The sequence below is a fragment of the Choristoneura fumiferana genome, chromosome 5, assembly GCF_025370935.1.
Source record: "Choristoneura fumiferana chromosome 5, NRCan_CFum_1, whole genome shotgun sequence".
NCBI lineage: Eukaryota > Metazoa > Arthropoda > Insecta > Lepidoptera > Tortricidae > Choristoneura > Choristoneura fumiferana.
Genome location: NC_133476.1, coordinates 9,733,256 through 9,757,420, shown reverse-complemented (window position 1 = coordinate 9,757,420; position 24,165 = coordinate 9,733,256). Strand labels below are relative to the sequence as shown.

At 36.2% G+C, this 24,165-nt stretch overlaps 1 protein-coding gene across 2 annotated transcripts in view; it reads right to left on the bottom strand.

Annotated features, from left to right (window-relative positions):
* IP3K1 (inositol-trisphosphate 3-kinase-like protein) overlaps positions 1-20,555 on the bottom strand; it is a 117,819-nt gene extending 97,264 nt beyond the window's left edge. Inside the window, exons 1-3 of one of the 2 annotated variants that reach the window (XM_074087810.1) lie at positions 20,149-20,555; positions 12,541-12,657; positions 10,717-10,770 (exon numbers count right to left, since the gene is read on the bottom strand). In XM_074087810.1, the coding sequence (XP_073943911.1) occupies positions 10,717-10,770; positions 12,541-12,657; positions 20,149-20,223 (246 nt within the window). In that variant the 5' untranslated portion in view covers positions 20,224-20,555. The remainder of the gene's footprint in view (positions 1-10,716; positions 10,771-12,540; positions 12,658-20,148) is intronic. The other variant, XM_074087812.1, reaches the window with a different exon arrangement.
* Between the last annotated feature and the right edge of the window lie 3,610 nt (positions 20,556-24,165).

Below are 24,165 nucleotides of genomic sequence, written 5' to 3'. Positions count from 1 at the left end.
ACCTGTGTGGGGGTGAAATAGGGGATGAAAGTTTATATATAAAGATCGTCATTGTCGAAGATAAATCGATGGTTCTTTGTGAAACTTGGCATTTGGGCACGTGATAAGAGATAAATAGATATTTGTTCGCGCGTTTTTTAAATTTTTCCTGTGTGAGGGTGAAATAGGGGATGAAAGTTTATATGAAGGTCGTCATTGTCGAATATAAATCGATTGTACTTTATGAAACTGCATTTGGGCACTTATAAAAAATAAAATAGATAGGTATTTGTTCAAGCGTTTTTCAAAATTTTAACTGCGAGGGGATGAAATAGGGGATGAATATTTATATGGAACGTCGTCATTGTCACAGATAAATCGATGAATCTTTGTGTTTAAGTATTCGATAAGAACAAAAAAAACTGGTTAAATTCGACTCAGACTCGCGCATCAAGGGTTCCGTACATAGGTATTTATGAATGAATATACAGTGTTAGGAAAAAAATTGCTAATAGAGCTACCTTAATACAAAATTCCAAGTTTCTAGGACAGCGGGAAGTACCCTAAACCTTTTTCTGTTAAAGCGATTTGTATGGAAACACCTTTTTAATGACTGTAGCTTTTGATTGCGTTAACTTAGAAGTTCGATTTTTTCACAGCTTCCGGGACTTTGACCTGAGTTTAGGGTTTTAATTTCAACTCGATACATACTCCATAAAGGGTCTAAGGGATACATTTTTTTCCTTTTGTGGTACGGGTCCCTAAAAAACATTTGTTCCGGCTCTTTTCACATTTCGACATTTTTCATACTTGAAAATATGGGGATGAAAGTTCATAAAGAATTTCAAACAAATTTACTATAAGTGTATTTATCGGAAAAATATGTAGCTATGCTTAGTAAGAATGACATCTTAATTATAACACTTACCTTCCAAACTTACAATAAAGGACGTAAGGTGTCAAGAGTTCACTATGAAGAATTAGTCCCTTTGTGTTGGCAGGGTAGAAATGGTAGAATACACGTCGTATTGCTAAAATATGGTTACCCGCAAAATATTTATGTTTTACCAAAAAATGGAAGAACAAAAAAAAAATTAGTTGAGATATAAAGCAATATATTAAAATATATTATTTTTTTATAAACCGTAGAAGTTTCTATGTTCTATTATTGGCAGAATAGGTACCCTAAATAAATTAAAAACTTTCCAAAGTTACTATTCCACGCGGACGAAGTCGCGGGCAAAAGCTAGTTATTTATAAACCTGTAATTATAATTGCTTGAATTAAATACAAAAGAAAAACCAAATAAATAATCAGGGTCAGTAACCACCGAGCTATCCGGGCATCAAAAAAGTGTAAAATTTACACAAAATTATACCAGAACTGTTGAGTTTTTACACGTGTCAATGTATTGGCCCTGAGCAGGAAACTTAGTTCGTCAGCCCTATCCGGAGCCTGCCCACGTGACTCATTGACGTCAATACTGACCTCTGGCAACGCTGCCTCAGCCTGCTTATCTCTTACTCCACATACAGCGAGCATATAAATTGACTACTTCGCGTTTAACATGCTTAATAACGCCGTCGCTAGTTGCTGTCTATTTGTATACAGAAGAAACGCGCTCGAATGCTTAATGGAATGATTTTTTTTTATTTTATTATTAGCAACATAAAAATAAAAAGTTATTTAGGTATTCTCAAACGTTTAAAGTTCATAGGTACACAACGACACGCATAACAAAAATAAAAAAGAATAACGTGTTAGTAGGTACAGTTACTCTTATAAACTACATAAAATGTATGTATGTTTATGAACTGTCTCCAAAAAGATTTAAATTTTTGGACATTTTGTATCGTTAATTTTATAAATATAATTATAAAAAATAATAACTTGATGACTTGTCTACAATTTTTTATTAATTAATACAATTTTATGGCTGATATTAAATAGATAAATTTAATGTTATAGTCAGTCAGTCAGTTTTTTTATTTTATTTTTGTTTAATATTCCTGTAAAAATGAGAGCTTAAAAGTGTTATAACATGTTTTTTTTATGAATAACATAAAGCAACATCAACAACTAACGCCATTGACCGTCACCGAGTGTTTAGTATAAGCAGAAGGATATAACACCCCCTTAATTGTGTACGGTACCAGTTCTAGGGATAAATCGTGCATGCAACCCCACGCCTTTATGCCGGTAACCGTTTCTGCCATAAGGGCACACATGGCCCTAAGATTAGAGCCTCCATTTTACAAAGACTCCACAAGCCAGATACCGATAGAGATAGAGACTCACACGAAAGTACCAACACCTAATGATTGTTGTGACATAACATACTTTCCAATGAGGCTATATTTACCCATATTCGTAGGTGCCCAAAGACCCCGGCAATCGGACATGCAGTAAGACGGGCACGTAATTTTGAACATCGAAAATTCAAAAATCGATAGTTATACATCGACGACCAAAATATCTAAAATCAGAATGTCGAACGATCATAAGGACGAAATTAAAAATGTCAAAACGAAAGTATCTACATTATCGAATAGTACAGTCAAGGACTTTAATTCATGAGCCACCATAGAACCTTTTCAAAGGAATAGTACATTGTGTCTTAAGGGCGGTAAATAAGGAATTACGAACGAGATACTATTAGAAGCCCGAAGTCGAAGACTGAGGGCTTTAATGAGTCGATGTTCGTAATTCTAGTACCGCCCATGTGACATACAATGTTTTTCATCACATTTGCTAGTAAAATTTTATATTTCTAAAAGAAAAAATAAGTAAAATTCTTCCAAATATTGGCGATACCTTAGGCTGCGCTCTTAGCAGCCCCCTCCCTTAGCGCGCCGCAGCGTGCGTGTGCAATGTGCATGTGGTCCTGCAGCAGCGCGCGCATGGCGCAGCAGTATCAGTACGGGGACGGACTCATTTACCGACCTTAGGCTTCATGAAAAGAATTTTTTTACGCGCAATGACTCATTTACCGACCACGGGTTTCATGACACGCACATTAAGGTCGAGGGTTTTATTTTGGGGGTTGCAACCAAGGTAGCCTGCATGTTTCGACACTGTTTACGAGCAAGTGTGATAGTGCAAGTCATTACGATTTTCCTTGTTGCGATGTTACTATGACGATTACTGTGAAATGGTTCCATGGTGGCTCATGAATTCAAGTCCTTTACTGTACTATTATGGAATAGTTGCACCTAATTTTTAGGTTAGATTACTTAGTAAGTACTTACCTAGAATTTTAAACTGAAGTCTGATTAATTCAAAGGAAAAGTTTATCTTGTGACGACGAGTGGAGCGAGGAGGAGCATGTTAGATTCAACTAGGTATCTATGGCCAAAACAAGCACGAATCGAGCGAACGAAATGAGCGTGCCGCGGCAGCGGCTAGCGAGTAGGTACATACCAGGATAGTTCTATGCATTCCTTCGATACTTAGGTAAGTACTTTAATTTTCGAAATTTTTAACTATATTTTTTGACATATATATTTCGATCATTCAGTTGTAGATATTTTAAACTTTCAATATTTTAGCCATTCGATATTTCGGTTTTAGTAATTCCAGACGTCGATATATAATGACAGTAGATATTTAGATCGTTTGATATTTTAACTTTCGATATTTTGACCGTCGACTTTTTAACTTTATATACATTAATTTTCGATATCTAATTACGTGCCCAGTACGACGGTTGTGTCTGATCCTTACATATTTTTGAACAAGAGTCGAATTTCTAAATATTTACTAATTCCTTAACACAAAAACATCACTCGGTTGCCCCATTGCAGGGAATATTTAGAGATCACCAGATTGATCGGATATACTAACTAATATATGTTTAATTTAAATGATATATGATAACGTAGTCTACTCAACAGGTCACGTTTTGATTATAGTAGTTTTACTGATGCCATACACAATATTATAACCTAGAAATTGTTTGGATGTATGAAATTCCGATAAAATTTACTTTATTTATTTAACATTACCCATTTATAACGTTCACCTTCACCCAAGGATGTAGTTGATAAGTAAGTATGTAGATTTGTTTAGTATGTATCGCAAAACTTTCTAATATACTGGCTGCCAAAAACCACCCTTACATCAAGCAGCAATAATAGACTAACTCTACAGTACACTATATTCTTGATCTCAGTTTGCTTGGAGCCTGTTCCCACTTGTCCGGTGTCGGATCCGTTTCGTGTCGGATGCCAGTCAGTTCTATAGAAAATCGTGTCGGGCAAGTTTGAATAGTTCCATATAAAATGTTCTGCCACTGGAATATCCCATTAAAATCCGGGCCCGACATCCGTTAAGTGCGAACGAGCTCTTAAACATGGCGTAAAACGCTGAAAAATCTAGACTTTTACTACTGCTAAAAATAAGCAAAGCTATAGGATAAAGTAGTCAAGCCAAGCTAGACGGATGGCATACCTACATAATTTTGCCCGCAAAGTGAGCCGGGCACGTGAGGCTGGCATCCCGACGGGCGTCCGGTCACTCACCGGTGGCGGCCATCGACTGCGCATACGAAAACACTCTTCCCTTTTTAGGGTTCCGGAGCCAAAATGGTTAAAACGGAACCCTTCTAATTTCACCATGTCTGTCTGTCTGTCTGTCCGCGGCTTGTTTCAGGGACTATCAATGCTAGAAAGCTGTAATTTTGCACGGATATATATGTAAACTATGCCGACAAAACAGTACAATAAAAAATTAAAAAACAAAAATTCTCAGGGTACCTTCCATAGACGTAGTGGGGGTGTTTTTTTTTTCTTATCCAACCCTATAGTGCGGGGTATCGTTGAATACTTAAAGTGCAAATTTTCATTAAAATCGAGCCTTAGAAAAATATTACTTAACTTTTTCGTAATGGCTACGGAACCCTATTTTGGGCGTGTCCGACACGCTCTTGGCCGGTTTTCTAGGTATTCAAACGGAAAAAGAGATCTTGTCTTGGATCTGTCTCTGATTTTAACGTCCATATTTAATATTAAATCAAAAAAATATATTTTTTTTTTAAATCATGTTCAAAATTCCATATTTAATACCTATACATTCATTGCTTGGTAAAGATTCTCTTTTTCTTTGCCGTAGGTCTCTGCCATATTTTGACGAAAACACTCTTCCGTTTATTCAATGCATGCACACGGAGAAATTAGGATCTTATCTTGGATTTGTCTCTGATTTTATTAACGTCCATGTTACCTATTCATTTATTCCTTGGTAAAAATACCTATCTTCTTCTTTTCTTTGCCCTTTCAGTCTTCTTTTAGGGTTGGCTTCCGGCTCAACGGAGAAGGACAAATTTGTCTTGGGTTATCATATTTATATTCTATTTGAATAGATAGTATGCTCTATGTTTTTTGTTGTTATTCCGGTCCAAATGTTAAAATTGAGCGGTCCCGTCTGATAAAGTCCACGCTCCGACCTACCCTCGCTCAAATCGAAAACCCCGATAGCTTTCAACACGAGCTCTCAAATCGCTTTGACCGTCTAGAACATAATGCTCAGCGAGCTATGGAGAGAAGTATGCTTAGGGTTTCTCTACGAGATCGAATCAGAAATGAGGAGATATGTAGAAGAACAAGGGTCACCGACTTGCCAAGCGAATAAGCTCGTTGAAGTGGTAATGGGCAGGCCATATAGCACGGAGAACAGATGGCCTTTGATGGATCGGCAAGCGCAGCGTATAGGACGTCCACCAACGAGATGGACGGTTGACCTGGTTAAAGCCGCGGGTTCACGGTGGATGCGAGCCGCTGCCAACCGAAGCAACTGGAGGTCTATGAGGGAGGCCTATGTCCAAAAGTCGACGTCCTACGGCTGAGATGATGATGATGATGATGATGAACTATAACCGAACAAATATTAAAGACTTTTTCATCACACTTGGTCGGTAAATGAGCCATTGCGCGTACAAATTTTGCTGCGGGGGGGGGGGGGGAGAGCGGCGAAATTTTACTCGCAAATGTGATGAAAAACATTGTATGTCGCACGGGCGGTACTAGAATTACGAACATCGACTCATTAAAGCCCTCAGTCTTCGACTTCGGGCTTCTAATAAACTCTCGTTCGTAGTTCCTTATTTACCGCCCTTAAGACACAATGTACTATTCCTTTGAAAATGTTCCATGGTGGCTCATGAATTAAAGTCCTTGACTGTACTATTCGATAATGTAGATACTTTCGTTTTGACATTTTTAATTTCGTCCTTATGATCGTTCGACATTCTGATTTTAGATATTTTGGTCGTCGATGTTTTACTATCGATCTTTGAATTTTCGATGTTCAAAATTACGTGCCCGTCTTACTGCATGCCGGATTGCCGGGGTCTTTGGGCACCTACGAATATGGGCAAGTATAGCCTCATTGGAAAGTAGTTCTTATTAGTCACTCTGTGAACTCACTCGGCAACGAACGATCTTCGAGTGGATGGGTATGGAATCTGTGGTTAGCTTATGGTAGGAAGGGTATCAACTCCGCCCGTCTGCAGGTACGAAACGCAAATCCTTCTAGAAAATCTGTTGGAACTACCATCAAATGTTCTGTGGCTCTATCTCATTATCTTATCCTTTCGAAACGACCATTTTCATATATATGTCAAAGAACGAAGAAGAGTTCATTTACTACATACATACCAGGAATTGGGAATTACCTACATTTAAATAATCAAACAATCCAAAAAAATGTGAAATTCCGTGTCGTCTTTGAACAAATTATAAATATCGAACAAACACTTGTCGATGTACGTAGATGATTAGGATTTGTTCCACTGCAAGTCATGATTCTAATAAACAATATTACATAATTATCAAGTTAGAATTTTTCTCTTATTATTGAGTAATTTTCTTACTTTATAGTTATAATAATATTAAATTTCTTACTGCTGTCAATTTACATATACTAGGTAGAGATGTGATTTATTTATATAAATATTTGCATGTTTTTTACTTTGCAAAATCACGTACAAACGGCAAAAAGTAGATATTTGTTTTATAACGTTTTAAACTTTCGTGATTCTCACTCATAGTCAAAATACCACAAACGGGACTTATCACGCTATTATTACACAAGTAATATTTACCTCGACGTTTCGGCAACGTTACAGTTGCCGTGGTCACGAGTAGACTGAAATGTAGGGTGTCAAGTCTGCCTAGCAGCGCGAGTTCTTCGAACTACCCTACACTACTACTACTACTACTACTACTACTGCTACTGTATGTTCTACTACTACTACGTCGAGGTAAATATTACTTGTGTAATAATAGCGTGATAAGTCCCGTTTGTGGTATTTTGACTAGATATTTGTTTTATCCCATGCTTGGAATTTTGTCAGAATGGGGCAAGATTTAAGACGACCTATACCTACAGACGTAGGTCTGGTGTCGTAATTAAAAAGCAAATTGATTATTCTCTTTCATTATTTTTACCCGACTGCCCGAAGGAGGGTTATGTTTTTCGAGCGTATGTATTGTAGCACAAAAAAAGAGAAAGATGCACTACAAAAATTACGAATTAATTTGTAAATAAAAGATTTGCCGAAAAGAATAAACAATTTATTGAGTAACACTATTTTTGCATATGATCGACTATTTATTTGTTTTTAATAAAACCTAATGTTTACAACAAAAAAAACTAAAAACAATCCCTGATAGATATTGAGTCTATAGTAATAGGTATGCCAAAAGTATTAAAGCGTGTAAATGCTCAATTTAGAATTTTGAAAAAAGAGGTAAATAAGTATTAAATATAATGACCCGGATAACTCACGTCTTAAATCGAGTTTAGCTCGACATGTTTCGGGCTAATCCGTAGCCCTTCGTCTTCGGAGCAACGCGACTCAGCGGCTGCTGCAACACGCGCACCCGCGCACGCGCGTGATTTAAGACGTGAGTTATCCGAGTCATTATATTTAATATGAGTGAGTCTCACGGTAGTTTCAGGTAAATAAGTAATTAAAACTGGCCAGAAAAAAAGTTAAAATTAAAATTAATTATTATAATAAACTGGTAATTAACCGATCTTATAACTACAAATTAACTAAGGAACACAGTTAAAAAAGGTAAAACAAACACACTTCTTCTCTTCTATTTGTAAAAGTCAAGAAATGATATCACTAGGAGGGTCTGCTCAAGGGAAGCTTGTATGATCCCTCAGGAAAGAAAGATAAATGAATAGGTTTTACGTTACCAATTTCCGGCGACAATATAGAAATGTGGCTGGTGTGCGTGATTGTCCACAAATTAAAAACCAGTTGGGATTCGATTATTCTGGACAAATCAACTGTAGAATTCCGGTAAAACGGAAAACTGAAAATAGTAAGTTTTATAAGAAATTTGCATAGCCGAAAAAATGGGAAAACTATAGAGATGTTAAAATTACCCGGTTCGGAAAAATACCGCCTTAATTTTTAATTACGAATAAAGATCATATGTTTGGTCTTTGAGTTTAAAAATAAGTTATTATTTTCAAGCAAATTAGCTCTTTTGACTCAGAGTTCTTGTCATAACAAAGCAATTTCATAATCTGTCAAGAACTCCTTCTTCGCGAACCAATCTAAAAGTTTGATTTTTAAACATGACATTCGCAAACCAGCCAGATTATTGTACAGCCAGATTACAAAAAACAACCAAGAAGGCCTCGTCAACAATCGTAGACAAAAGTTTGTAGCGTGATTGCTACAGTATGTATGTATGTATGTATGTACGTATGTATGTATGTATGTGGGTATGTATGTCCATTTATTTGGTCCTCGCAGCAGCCTAAACCGCTAGACGGATTTTAACATATGAGGTATCATTGGATTTGTCATAACTGTCGGAGTGATATATAGGCTATATAAATATATCAATATGGCGTCTGCGAAAAAAAATATGGCGGAGAATGAAAAAAAAATATTTTGTATTGTAACAAAAGCTAATAATTAACCCATTCTAAATATAATATGGGTTATAATACTTTTAATCTACCGTTTTCACATAAATAACAAATAAGTTCAAAATAAAACAATAAATTAAAAAAATCAAAAAACCCGACTGCCAAAATTAAAAGGAAGAAAATAAGCCTAGTGGTCTAGAACTCTGTTAAGTAGCTAATTTAAAGTTCAACACAGTCGGGACCCATTTAAATCGTGACGCTCAAAAACTCTTAGTAATAGGTCCCGACTGCTGAACTTTAAATTAGCTACTTAACAGAGTTCTAGACCACTAGACTTATTTTCTACCTTTTAGTTTTGGCGACTGCCCGACTGGGTTTTTTTTTTTTAATTTAATGTTTTTAAATAATTTATTGAATCAGGCGTTACTTTGCGGAGGTCCATATCAATGAACTAAAATAATTTCCTTGCTCACCCGCGACCTTACGATAGCTAAGCTTATGCAAAATATGCGTGTTCATGCAGTTCCTCCACCTCCACACTGTAAGAACACACACAAATCACACAAACCCATCTATCACCACCACCACACTACACTGACGCGTTTCGAACTCAACCAGAGCTCATCTTCAGAGTGACACAACCGTACACCATGCTACCAGTTGTTAGGTGTTGTGTTGTGTGTGTTGTGTGTGTGGTGTTAATGTTTTTGTTCAATCAAATCTAAACTAATACCTAGCAATATATGATAAGCTATAACAGTTTTGGTAGGTAGGTAGGTACGTAGGTACCATCAGCCAAATAACTTTCAAGTTGACAGACACGTCTATTGGCCAATAATGCCAATAGACGTGTCTGTCAACTTGAAAGTTCGACTTTAGCGACATATTCATTTGATAGGAACTTGTTTAAAAATTGATAGATCACTTATTTGGCTGATGGTACTTAAAAGGTAAGTCTTAAGTGGGCAGGTACGAGTATAGAGACATGCAGTGCAGAAACTTATGAATTATAAAAACAGCACATTAATCTTAAAAAAGGTGTGAAAATATCTAAATATTTATCAAGCTGTGCGCGTTGACCCCCGCTTTACGCAGTGTACCGATTACCAATTTAAAAATCTGATCTGACTTGATTGAGATCACTGTCACTACAGACAGGTAGATCCTACTAATCCTATCCGTCCTACTGATATTATAATAAGTGCGAAAGTTTGTGACGATGTTTGGATGTCAAAGTCAAAGTCAACTTGACTTTTTGACTTAATTTATATTTAATTAAAAGATAAAACCGGCCATGTGAGAGACGGACTCACGCATCGAGAGTTCCGTACAAGTTTGTGTCTGTGAATATCCTGTGTTAGCAGAGCCTAGCTCCTAAGCAAAATGTACGCAGTATGGGGACATACAGGCATAAAAAAAATGAGATTTTCAGACTTTTCAGAGGTTCTGACTTTAAAAATCAGTAGGAGGAACTGAGGCTTTTGTTAATAATAAACACATTGTTATATCTTATCTATATGTGACTGACGTGCTTTAGAACGACTTAGTATCATCGTCCATACAAGCGACAAATATTGGTATTTGTGGGAAATCCCAACATTTTTGTAGATATTTACACAATGCCAGTCCAAGTGCTAGTTCATTACATACGCAGTCTAACAAACAGGCACAAGCCACGGCCCAACGTGATTCATTGATTTTTAAACAAGTACTTGCAAATATTTGCCTAATTATAATATATAATTCATGTTCCTTGAATCAAGTCGCGACTAAGCAATGGACTCGGAACAATTAAAAAAGTGCCGTTAGTAAAACGGATCTATTTCAATAATTAACTGCAATTACCTTATTTTTTGCCTCATTTTTGTTTTTACGGATGACTTTGATTCGTTTCGGGATCTGAAAAGATACGCGACAACTTATAAATAATGTATTCATGATCACAATAAACGTAGTCTCCTACTTAACAACAAAGTTACAGGAAACGTGTAGGATCTATAATAATCTAAACAAGAGTCATAATGAATCTTATACCTTTAAACGAGCAATTCTTGTATATATGTATATATATTTCGGGGATCTCGGAAACGGCTCAAACGATTTCGATGAAAAACGCTGGGAAAACGCTGGTTACCGAATTTTAGCCCGAGCAAAGCTCAAACTATGCACTCTTGGGAAGAAGCGAGTTTTAATTAGGTACCTTAGTATACAATGAAATGCGTGCAATACTCACACCTACTCCAACAATCCAAAAATATATGTACCTATACGTCCTGGGCTTTGGACATTACTTAATATCTTTTAAGTACATAAAATGAAATAGCCAATAAAATCTGATGAAAAGATTTTTCAAACAATTTAGGTAACCATTAGGCAATGCAATACGTCGATGAGTAGGTAAGGTACACAAGGTTTCTCTCAAATTTCATCCGATGGTTGGGTCAGTTTCACTGAACACCCCTGCAAATACACATACATAGCTTACTTTGGGACTAGGTCAATTGGTGTGAATTGTCCCGTGATATTTATTTATTTATTATATATATAGATATTTATTTATTTATTATATATATAGAGTGAACGAATAGATTGATCGATATTCAAAGTGAACCGTATCAATTGCGGAACTAAATATTGTGAGTCAAAAATTGCAATGATAAACCTTACAGGGGTTATTCGGGCACAACCACCTGCTGGAATATTTCAAATTAATTTTAAGAACCCTTGTAGATTAGGTATATAACAAACACTCTTGTTCCATATTTACTTAACCGTTTGTTGCATTGCATATGAACAAAACAGGAAATTATAATATTTATGTCGTCATCAGTTTAAAATGCGTTCTTAGTTTTGAAGCCAATGAATTGATTTGAATCGAAGAATCATCATCATCAGTTTTAAATTTACTACACATACATACATACTTAGGTAACATAATAAGTTATTGTTTTATGCAAGCTTTTTTTCTGGCTATATTTGCATTTCACTGACGGGTTTATTCAAAATCAAAGAGTCAAATTAGATTAAAAAAATGCAATGCCTACAAATGATTAATCATTAACACTCATAATCACGGGCATTGATTGGTGAGGAATGTTTCAAGTTCTTCTTTTGTTATTTTGTCCCCTCCTTTATAATTGTTTACAATGTTCTGAATGTGTATGATCGAGCTTTACATTTGCCGCAATTCAATTTTCATTAACAATGCTGCTTGCCGGATTGATTTTGAGGGTTAACCAGTACGAGGTTTACTTTACTACCACACAGTTCCTTATAATTTTATTTTAACAGGCACGGGGAGGCGCATGTTATAACAATTTGAAACCAATGCTATCGAAAGTATGTCTGAGTCTGATATAATTAACCGTTGTTATTTAAAAACTGTTATAAAAAATGTTAGTGCATCTATACACGTTTCGAGTTGGTATGTGTGAATTGTCACTCGTCAAGTCGCAAATCAGTTTCGGCGCGAGCACTACTAAAATCAGAGCGATCAAAATATACCAAAAAAGTAAATCAAGTATATAAATGCAAGGGCCTAGTGTCTTTGGCCCTTAAAGTAAAAAAAAACTACATTCATGTCTCGTCTGTGTTAAAAATGAAGTTACTATTATTAAGGCAAAACAACCCAAAAAACATCTTCACTCCTCATCGTAGGTAGATACTTACCGCGCAGTAGAAGCATCCGAACAGCGACTTGCTGGGTCCTGCGCGGGAGTGCGGCGAACCGGGCTCCGTGCCCGAGTCATTGGGGCTGCGCGCATGCGCCGGCGTTCCGGGCACACCCTGCCAATACACCGACAATTAGACACATTACAATAGAAAAGACAGCCAAGTGCGAGTCGGACTCGCGCTCTGAGGGCTCCGTACAAATTTTAACTACCAATTGGCAATAAATACTTCGTTAGTTTGACACCATACCTTACGCATCTCATACCTTCTCATTAACGACACATATCTAACTCTGCATACGGTGACCTTCCCAATATTGTAATTCCTATTCCTGTTACTCGCGGATATAGATAGTGCCACGAGAGTTAAAGTGAATGATTACACACACTGCTACAAAAAGAACTGATTGCACAAAAGGAGAATGAATTAAATGAAATGAATGAGTACTTAAATGTTAAAATCCTGCTGTCAGTACACGACATGTTGTAGCTGTGTGTGTAATCATTCAATTCAACTCTCGTGGGATTCGATTTGTAGCATTCGAACATGACGGATGTAGACTAATTTTGATAGTGTTTTATGCGGCGCACAGTGGAGTATTTGGCTCTAAAATGCGCTCAAAAGTCGAATTTACGAAGTATCGAATTGCAGGTAGCGGCTGCTATCTGGCTAAAGATAAGGGTCTAAGGAACAATAGTCTGCATTTTTTCTGTTGTTACCGATAAGGTTCGCTACGCACGTCAGTAGTCTTTCAAACTCATGTCTGATCGCACGTACTAACCCGAAGTGAAATTAGAGTCAACGGTTGTGGAAACTAAGTGTTTTACAATTAAGTTACGTTAATTGTGGTAAATTGCAGTAATGGATACTGTAGAACCAGGTTTGTAGAATTGCAATTACGTTTCATTTCCAAAATATATATATAGTTTTCTATTATTTATACTGTTTTTAGTTAGATGAACTAAAGTAATCATATTTTATTTTGTGTTTTCTTAATTCAAAGACTTTTTGTTATGTTTCCGGGCCTGTCCGAAGTCTAATTTCTTTATCATCTAATGCTTTGATATGTATATCAGAAGTATATAAAATAATTAGCTGCCAGAAAGTGCCAAAAATATGAATCTCGTAACATAACTGAATTTGTGTTAAAGCAAAACAAACTTTGGTTTTTCGGTCACTTTAAATAATCTTTGTATTTCTTCGTCCTAGGTTGCTCTGGTGTGAAGATTGTGACACGACAGTATGTTTTTCAAAAGACGAAAGGTTATGAAGAGAAAGACTTTGGAAAAAAGTTGGATCTAGTGGAGCAAGAACTAATAAGCGATGCTTCTTTCCCGATCGATCAAAAAAATAAGTTTATACATACATTTTCGCATCTTAAGGCTGAAATGAAGTCAAAATGGCAGACAGCTAAACGAACAGAGACCGTGTTTTTAAAAAAATACCAAAAGTGGTTACAAGGCACGCTCGAAATACCTAAAAATGTCACGAATAAACATTTGGTTGGTCGGCCACATAAAGTTTTTGAAGATTTAGCAGAATGTAGTAAACGTCGTAAGACAACCCATCTACGCAGTGAAAATGAGGCAGAATCTTTAATTTACGCTGGCCAAATGGCCCTTCGTGAAAAAGGAAATGTCGATGCAGCACATGTGGTAAAAGATGTTATGTCATCTCCAACACGTGGTTATAAATACCGACAGGCATTTCGGAAAAGCCACACCCCTGAAAAAAGAAATACACAATTAACGCCAACAGAAGCGTTGTCCATGTTCGTAGAAGCATCGCTGACACGTAAACAGTACGAAATAATAAGAGAAAGCTCAAAAAAACTATACCCTTGCTATTCTATACTTAAGAAAGAAAAACAATCATGCTACCCAGACGTTGGTGCTTACCGTGTTACTGAAACCTGTGCGGAAATCACATTACAGGCTTTATTGGATCACACTGCTCAACGGTTAATTTTATACCTTGAAGAAGTGTTAAAAAAACTTACTACAGAAGAAATGGCGAACCTCGAACTTACTTACAAATGGGGATGTGATGGTTCACAGCAGGCGCAATATAAACAAAAGTTTGCTAACAACACTGACTCGGATGCAAACATTTTCCAGTCTTCACTGGTACCTTTGCGGTTGATTTGTAAAAGCAATAATAAAATTATTTGGAACAATCCAACGCCCTCTTCCCCCCGCTACTGCCGGCCAATGCGAATCAGGTTTATACATGAAAGTAAGGACGTAATAACTGAAGAAATCAGTTATCATAATGAGCAAATAAAACATTTGACGGCCAGCAGGATAACATTCCAGACTTGCGAGGTGAAAGTATACCATAAATTGTTGTTTACCATGGTAGACGGCAAAGTGTGCAATGCCGCAACCAATACGTTATCTACCATGCGATGCTATATATGTAAAGCAACTTCCAAGCAATTCAACGATTTGGAAAAAATGGAGAAAACTGCAACAGATCCAGAAAATGTAAAGTTTGGATTATCAATTTTACATGCCCGAATCAGATTTTTTGAAACTTTACTACACATTTCATATAAAAATACTATAAAAAAATGGCAAGTGAGATCTCAAGCTGAGAAAGATATTGTTAAAGAGAGAAAAGCACAAATCCAAGATGGATTCAAAACTAAGCTTGGTCTAATAGTGGACGTACCTACAGTAAATTACGGAAACAGTAATGATGGAAACACAAGTAGAAGGTTTTTTAATAATGCAGAAACATCCGCAAATATTACCGGAATAGACAAAACTTTAATTGACCGTTTTGCAACTATTTTGGAGGTAATATCAAGCGGGCACAAAATCAATGTAGATAAATTTGCTACGTATTGCCAGGAGACAGCAAAGCTCTACATTCAGCTGTATCCGTGGCACCCTATGTCACCCACAGTGCACAAAATATTAGTACACGGGCCAATCGTAATCCAACATGCAATTCTGCCTATAGGAAGCCTGTCAGAAGAAGCTGCAGAGGCAAGAAACAGACATTTTCGGCAGTTTAGAGATCAATTCTCTAGAAAATTTAGTCGAGTCGATTGCAATATGGACGTTATAAACAGATTATTATTAACATCTGACCCATTTATGAGCAGCATTAGGCCCAAAAATCCAAAAAAATCTAAACCTTTTAAACTTGAAACAAGAGATATGTTAATGCCGTATGAAGTAGATAACCAGGAGGAAGAGGACATGGTTGAGTGTGTTGAGGAGTCAGATGAAGAGCGGTGGAATTAATGTTGGTTGTTTTGTCAAACAAAACTCACTAATAACAATAAACAAGCTGATTTATAAATAATAGTTTTTTTTTTTTTTCAGTTTCTCCCGCTTAAGTTTTGTAAAGTTGTCTCCAAAACAATTTTTTATCGTTGTTAGTTCTATTAAAATGAAAAGAAAACTGATTAAAGTCAAAAATAATTTTGAGCGACTTTTTTGGTCAAATACCCCACTGTGCGGCGATTATCCTTAACAGTGAACAGTGATCACAAAATTCTATATTGCTCTCGTGTCTGTCATTTTTTAATGCGCAAGTTGTCTCCACGTGGTTTCTGGAATTTTACTATCAAGTTGCAAAAACTACAATCACCGTACAACGTCCCTCTCAAAGAGAGTTTACCTTACACTGGCGAAATTGTCCTAATATTTAATTAGGCACTATCTATACTAGGCTTGGGCCACAGATTACCGCCCTTTCTAAATAATTTGTGCCTTGGGCGAATAGCAAAATTGAAATGGAAAAATCTTTATGTAATTTCTACCCGTATTATAAAGGATGTAGATTGGTTCGTATTTTCGGGTAGGCTGCAAATAACGCAGCCGCGTCAAAATTTCATTCAACTGACAGATTTAATAACTCTGTCCCTGTTATTAAATTACTATCAGACTAACCGTTAACCGCGACTCCGTCTGCGTAGACTTCGGTTATCGCTATCCAAAAGGAACTATGCAATTTTTCGGGATAAAAACTATCCTATTGTCCTGCCCCGAGACTCGAAACTATCAATGTACCGAATTTCATCTAAATCGGTTCAACGGTTTAGACGTGATGAAGTAACAAACAAACAAACAGACTTACAAACTTTTGCATTTGTAATATACATAATATAAGTGGAATATGGGATTATTTTTCTAACAAGGTTGGACTTTTGTGAAATGAAACAGTAGGTATAGGTACGAACAATCAAAAATGGCATCTGAAATTCTGAAGAAATCGAACTAGGTAGGTACCCAGTTTTTTAAGTAGTGATCCTGAATTTTGGTTAAATTCGATTAAATTATTACTTTCCACCGAAAAACGGACGCAAACAAAAAATATGATTACATAAAGTCACTTCTGCCTAGCTACGATTATTACTTTGCGGACTATGAGAAAATCTTAGAAGACGAAGTTAAATACAACAGATTGCGTACCTACGCACATGATAAGTCGAATTAACCAGGAAAACCAAAAAAGTATGGGACTAGCATCTTTTACGTGTCCAGTGACCTGAAACCGTCTACATTTCCAAAACATTTAAGTATCCCATCTCATGAACGACGTGGTAAGTCCCAACTTCCATAAAACGAACGTTTGACTGGCGAGGTTGTTACAAAATAATTCAAAAACTTGATGATTGCGATACTGAAAGACCCGATCCCAATGGAAGACAGGAGCCTCGAGGGCTTAGGGACGGTAGCAGACGGCGTCGCAACGTATGAAAAATACTATTTGCAAAATTGTATTGACAACGGTTTGGTTTTATTTAATAGACGACATACGCACTTCAGAAAATGTCAAAGCTGATGAAGTTAAAGTTAAATCACTTATGAAAATATTGCGATCTAGTGATCTATTAACCGCACCCTTGTTTTAAAAAGATTTTCCAAATGAACTATTAGCAAATGTATAATAACTTACGAGAGAGAGTAATTAAAACTTCGGAAGCTATAAAAAATACATTATATACCGGGTGGGCGGTAAATACTACGATTTAAAAACATTGATGATTTATTTCCATCTACATTTTTCAAATTATTAACTGAATCAGCTTTCAAAGGCCATTAAATAATACCTCAATTTGTGGTCAGAACGCTATAGATAATGCAACTTCCCTTCAAAGTAAAGATCGTCTTATTTCAACTCATTATCACATCTCGAACTTACACTTGCAAGCTATGAAATGGACGCATTGTGTTTACGTGTGGACATTGTAGCAAAATCAAACCAGAAAATGGAAAGAAAAACTGAATTACTGCAAGCTACATTAAAAACGATGAAGTCGACACGGATAAATTAGGGACAGAATTAAAAGAAGCGAAAACGCTACAGCAAAAAAATATTCTTGGAATTCTATAGGTACTGTGACTTTATGTAGGTAGGTGTACAAAGTTTACTATGAGAACAGCCCATCTGAATTGACAAGCGCTTGCAATATTCACGATGAGGAGCATTTGTGATGAAGAATTGGACTCAGCGGATTAAGTACTTACGTACTTCTCACTCTAGGGTAGGTACCTGATTTAACACCAATGAAAGAAATAGTACTTAATCAAGAACAGATTTAATAATTATCTTGCTACATGATCATGATCTCGCTAGGTACATGATCTTGCTTATATGATTACTTACGTTGTTAATTTACCTAAATCCATTATAAATTTCAAACAGCATTTAAATAACAGTTTTACTAAATATACTTATTAGATATTAACTAAGCAGAATGTATATTTATTATTAGATAGGTAGGTACTTACATATTATTTTGGTTGGAAATACAACACATATTAATTGTTGTTGTAACTCGATAGAAGGCCGTTAGATACTTAAGGCTTAAGAGCTGAGTTTCATGGCACCTAACTAAGGCACCTTACTAAGTACATTAAATTAATTTAGGTCCTGTCTTTAAATTTCCACAACCTTAAATAGTTAAATATAACATGGCTCCATGAAAATCTACAGCTCTTATATTTATGTGACATTGGACTCGCCGTTTCGGTAGACAGTTACAAAATTGCTTTAAGCAAGATAAACAAAAACCCCCTATTAGCACGCTAGTGCGAGCAATTCACTAAATGGTCCTCGACAAATTTCCTACGAAAAACTTAGCGTAATACTTGAGCCATAAAATAACATATCCGAAGTACAGATACTTAACCTTGGCCAAACAAAAGAACAAAGCAGATGTGGCTCCCGGCCGAGGTGCGTGCTCTATACGCTAAACGAGCACGCCTTACTTTAATCGGATTATTGTAAGACACGCAACAAATCAAGCCTTATTTTTTGTCCCTAAAATGCTAGTCAAGCATGTGGTCGGCAACCTAGCCATACCAACATAAAATTATACCTACAAGTTATCAAGCTTCATCGTGAATGGCAAGCCGTGTAAGTTATGTCGCGTCATCAGTTTCAATTATTTACCTATGTAAATAACCTAACTGTACTTTTTGTTGACTGTACTTGCATTGTCACCCAAACTACATTTGCATACCAAATTTCAACTCGATGCTATTATCCGTTAAAGAGTTCTGTCCTGCGCAGACGAGCCTGGCTGGACTACCAGGATGTCACTACTAGATTATTGTATTGTCACGTGATTTACATAAGAATGCCAAATTTCAAGTCAATCCCACTACTGGAAGTTGGTCGAATTTAACTTGCAAGACAGACAGACAGACAACGGGACAGGTGAAATTAAATAAAAGCTTGTAAAAAGACAATAAGTAATACTTATTTATAGAAAAATATTGACGGAAATACTTGTATAAACTACGTAGAAATTTATGAAAAAAATGTAAGCAAAATTGTTAGACTTCTGGCCCTCATAACTATTAGTATTTACATAATAAGAAGCAACATAATACAGGTGTTTTTAACCGACGAAAAAAAACAGAGGAGGTTCTCAAGTCGACGCGTATATTTTTTTTATGTATGACCAATTGACCACGCATAACTCTTTACAGAGTAGGTAGTCCGATTTATATTCCTACCCTAAGAGTAGGAAAACAGGGGATGATTGATTGTTCAGGTAATGTATGACCAGGCATAACATTTTACAGAGTAGTCCGATTTTCATGATCCTTTTTTATTGTTATTGGATAGGGTATACCTTGAAGTTGGTATTATATAAATTTGGAAAAAAAATACCCCAAGGGTGGGAAAAAAGTATAAAATAAAAACTTTTTAACAAAAAAATGAAACCGCCGAAAAAACAGAAAAAGAAAAAATAGTCAAAATACAACGCACAGGACCAAAAATTATAAACCTTTTTCTCCTATTTAACCTTAATCTAGGTACTTAAGTACTAGTTAGAAGTCGGTGCCTCAGTACTTGCCAAGGTTTTTTTTGAACACGTTTCTGTTTTTTACGATTAGAATACTAATTAGTACTTAATACTAATTAGAATAGCGAGTAGGTATATCGGATCGAAAGGCATCGCAAGTGGACAAGCAGCTAAGGACGGCATACAAGCGCCGGTCGGTATTAATCGCGTAAATATTGATCCCGATCGAGTTGAATGCACTGCGGTGGTGCGCGGCCGCGGCGCCGCGACCTTGCCCGCGCGGGCGCAGATAGTGCGCCAGTCGCCGCTCGCCGCCGGTAACTACTCACGTTAGCATTACTCTTTCCATCGACGTAAACAGCCGAGTAGCTTTCCGGCGGGAAGCTGAACCCCGGCGATGACATTCCACTTGTGGCACACACTCGCGGGTCAGGAGGCGCTCGAGGGCCGGTCGCGACCGCCCTGCCGTTTCATTGTTCCTTATTGATCGTTTCGCAAAGTCGGCGCGCGCGCGGGCGCGGCGGGTAGGGGCAACGCGGCCGCACTGACGCGGCGCCGGCGCCCGCACACGAGGATTATCGCTTTACGCTCGCCGATAATGAGCAAACCAAACTTCCCCGTGCGACGCAGCTCAGGCCCCTCGCGGTACAGCGTCCCCCGCTAGCCTTATCGTGAGATACCACTAGATTAATCAAGGGACGCAGGTTGTTGACGGCTCTCGCCTAACAATACCTACCCGTGACCACTTGGAGGGTATGAAGCGCGCTCGTTTATTTATATGTTTACCGACGTAAACTATAAAATAAATTATCGCCAATAACGCAAATCGAACGAGTAACGAATGCACAATAGCATGGCGCTGTTTATATCTACATCAAATGAGTCAAAGTGCATGTACTTAACTTGTTCTTTTAAAATAATTAACAATACCTCTCCTTGCAGCCGGGTAAAAATAGATAGGTACATATTTTCATCAATTTCGAGTGCTTAACAATTTTAGTAGCTGGAACCTTCTTTTAAGCTTGAAAAAGCCTGTGCCTTTAGGCATCGCTCCTCGTCATTACTTACCTAGGTCGTACATATATATATAATAAAAAAAATCGAATCAAAATGAAAATGAACTCGAGAGAGAACTAGAAACATTAATGCTTGTGTGTCTGTGCGTGTTGTGTGTGTTTTAGTGTGTTGTGTATTGTTTTTTTTTTCATTGCGTGTTTACCAGGAATTAGTAGTATATATAACTAACTGTTTTTTTTATCTGACACTTGAAAACCAAAAGTTGAGAGTAATTGAGCTTCAAATTAGTGTTGCCGATCAATAGTCCACTATCGATAGTGTTTCGATAGCCTATCGATAGTTTGAGCAAAAGCGATAGTATCAATATCTCTTTTCGTGCAATACTATGGATAGTATCGATAGTATCGATATTTTTAATGTCTAATAATGCAAAAATAAAAATATCGATACTATCGATAGTATTGAACAGAAAATTACGAAATACTATCGATGCCTACCATCGATAGTATCGATACTATCGATAGTTTTGAACAATCGATTGTTACCGTTATTTTAATAGTATCGGTTGCATCTACACGGGGAGGTTGGCAGAACAGAAGTTGCAGCAACTGAATCTTCTAAGTCCTAAGAGTAAGTTAGTTGGTCAGGTTCGGTAGATCGTTAAGTTAAGTACTAAGTCGAAAGCCTTTACCTACCTTACACGAAACCTTTAGGTAAATCTTGCAATCTTGCTTATAATCCGATATTATTGAAATATACTTAGGTCACTATCGATTGTTCAAAACTATCGATAGTTTTCATAATTTTCTGTCCAATACTATCGATAGTATCGATAGTTTTGTATTATTGGACAGCAATAATATCGATACTATCGAAACTATCGATAGTATTGCACGAAGAGATATCGATACTATCGATAGGCCTATCAATAGTATGGCCTTTTTCCGATTAAAACTATCTAAACTACTAATCCATTTATAGAAGTAACTCTTACTTAGAAGCATATCTATTTATTTAGGTATTTCAAGGATCTCGGAAATGGCTCTGATGATTTCGTTCGATTAAATTCCCTATGTGCGGGTTTTCAGGGTTGCAAGGAGAACAATCGATCTAGCTTGGTCTTATCACTGAGAAAACGCGAGTTAACGAGTTATATCTCGAGCGGAGCTGTTCGCCCATGTAATTATAATAGACTCAGCGGCACAAAATTTGAGTGTCAAGATTTTTTAAAATAAATAAATGGGACACTTGACACCAATTGACCTAATCCCTATCTAATTAAAGCTTGTACTATGGATAGTAGGCAACGAATAAAAATACTCATATGTGACTGTGTCTAGTAAAAGGGACCACTTTGACGATTCTAGTTTCCGAGTTATATGCATTTTTACAAAATTTGCCGAAAATATGTAAAATGGATTTTTGTTACTAATCGGTTATTTATACCTTAAATATCATTTTGTGTAAAATAATACCTGTATAATTACAATATTTCAATATCCTAATAGGTCACGAAGTTTAGTACCAAGGGTACCACTTTGAGGTAATATTTTACAGGCGAAATATTTTGATTTATTTCGATCGCTGTTATGCAGGGAAGCGAAATAATAAGTTGAGGGTAGGATAAGGGGGGCGGGGGGCGAAGATTGGGCTATAAAAATATACCTATAAAACCTATAAAAATCGTTGCAATAAGTGCTATAGAAGATCCGTTACTTGACGTCGAAATGCCGCTCATAAATACTGAATCAGCCATCCCGTCGACGTCGGCGCTCACAGTAGTGGAAAGCCAAAAACGAAAAACACCCAAATGCGGCTACTGTGATCAAATGGGCCTCAGAAATTAAAAAAGGAAAATTGTATATTTTTGTAAAAAAAAAAGGAACTTGATGAGCGCCTTGAATCCAGTTAAGTAACTGTATTTACCAAGTAAAACAATGTGATTTATTTTGATTATAGTAAGTACTTTAATTTGACAAGTTGTTGTGTGTGATTTTTTTATTTTTGTAAACAAGTAAAGTTTAGTGACAAAGTGGTACCTGACTTAGTATATTAATTATTTTTTCCTTAGAAATGTATAAAATGTAGAAGAAACTTACTTTAATGTTGAAAAATATTTACTTTACTATTTAACATAGTGACAACACGTTATTTTTTATTATAAAAACATGTTAAATAGTAGTTATTTTACTTGTGACACTAAACTTTACTAAGCCCCCCAAGTGGTACCCTAATTATTCTTCCATAGGAAAATGATCGTCAAACCACTAAACTTAAAACACGATAATTTCTCTAAATATTGCATTAAGTATCGTTAATTATGTTTGGATCTCTGTGCTAAAGTATATTTTGGCTGATTTTGTGATATAACTTAAAAAATTATATTATTCAGTTGATTTTTGTTTATGAGACTGATTAGAACTGATTTATAGAAATGTTAGTATTTTCGATTAAAAACATAGAAAATACTGGTCTTTTTTTATTTTTTCCCTTCTATTATTGCCTAAAATATATTACCATAATTAATAATTCATTGTTTAAAAGGTATTTTCTTAAGATTATGAGTAATTAAGATACTTGATTTTTTTCCCACTCCTGCAAGTTCTTCTTTGACTACCTTCCAAATCATTATAGTTATTGAGACCATTGATGTCTGAATTTAATCTTTGATAATACTAGATTAGCTTGGTACCAATCATTCCATAACTTCCTAGTAGAAGTGTATTTTTCACGAGCATAAACTTTAAAATCAATTTTCTCGACTCGTACATTTTGCCTACTGCATGTTTAAAAATTTATAAAAAAATAATTATTGCACCTAGGAAAACGATTCTTTTTTTACTGAATAGCTCATTTTACCTAGTTTTAGGAGATATTAATAACTCCATACCGGTAAAGTGGTCCCTTTTCCCAGACACAGTCACATATAGATAAATACTTACTTAAATACTCATTAAACATCCAAGACCCGAGAACAATCATTCGTATTATACATACAAATATCTGCCCCGGCTGGGGATCGAACCCGAGACCTCAAGCTTCCTATCAGCATATAAAAATTTTGTCATTTTTGGCTGGCAATTAAAAAGATGGAAAAAATTGTGTTGTGTTTTTGATTAATTACACAACAACTGTACTTGTACCTACTGTTGAGCCCTATGTCGCGTACAATTTCTTTTGAGCGAATTGTATGGGAGGAGCTGGTGTTGGAAAAGTTCTCTTTTTCTTTTTTGAACTCCTCTAATATACCTATTTACGATCACTTGAAACATTTTCGACGACTTGACTATGACTAAATAAAGCAATTGTATTTAATTTAATAAATCTAA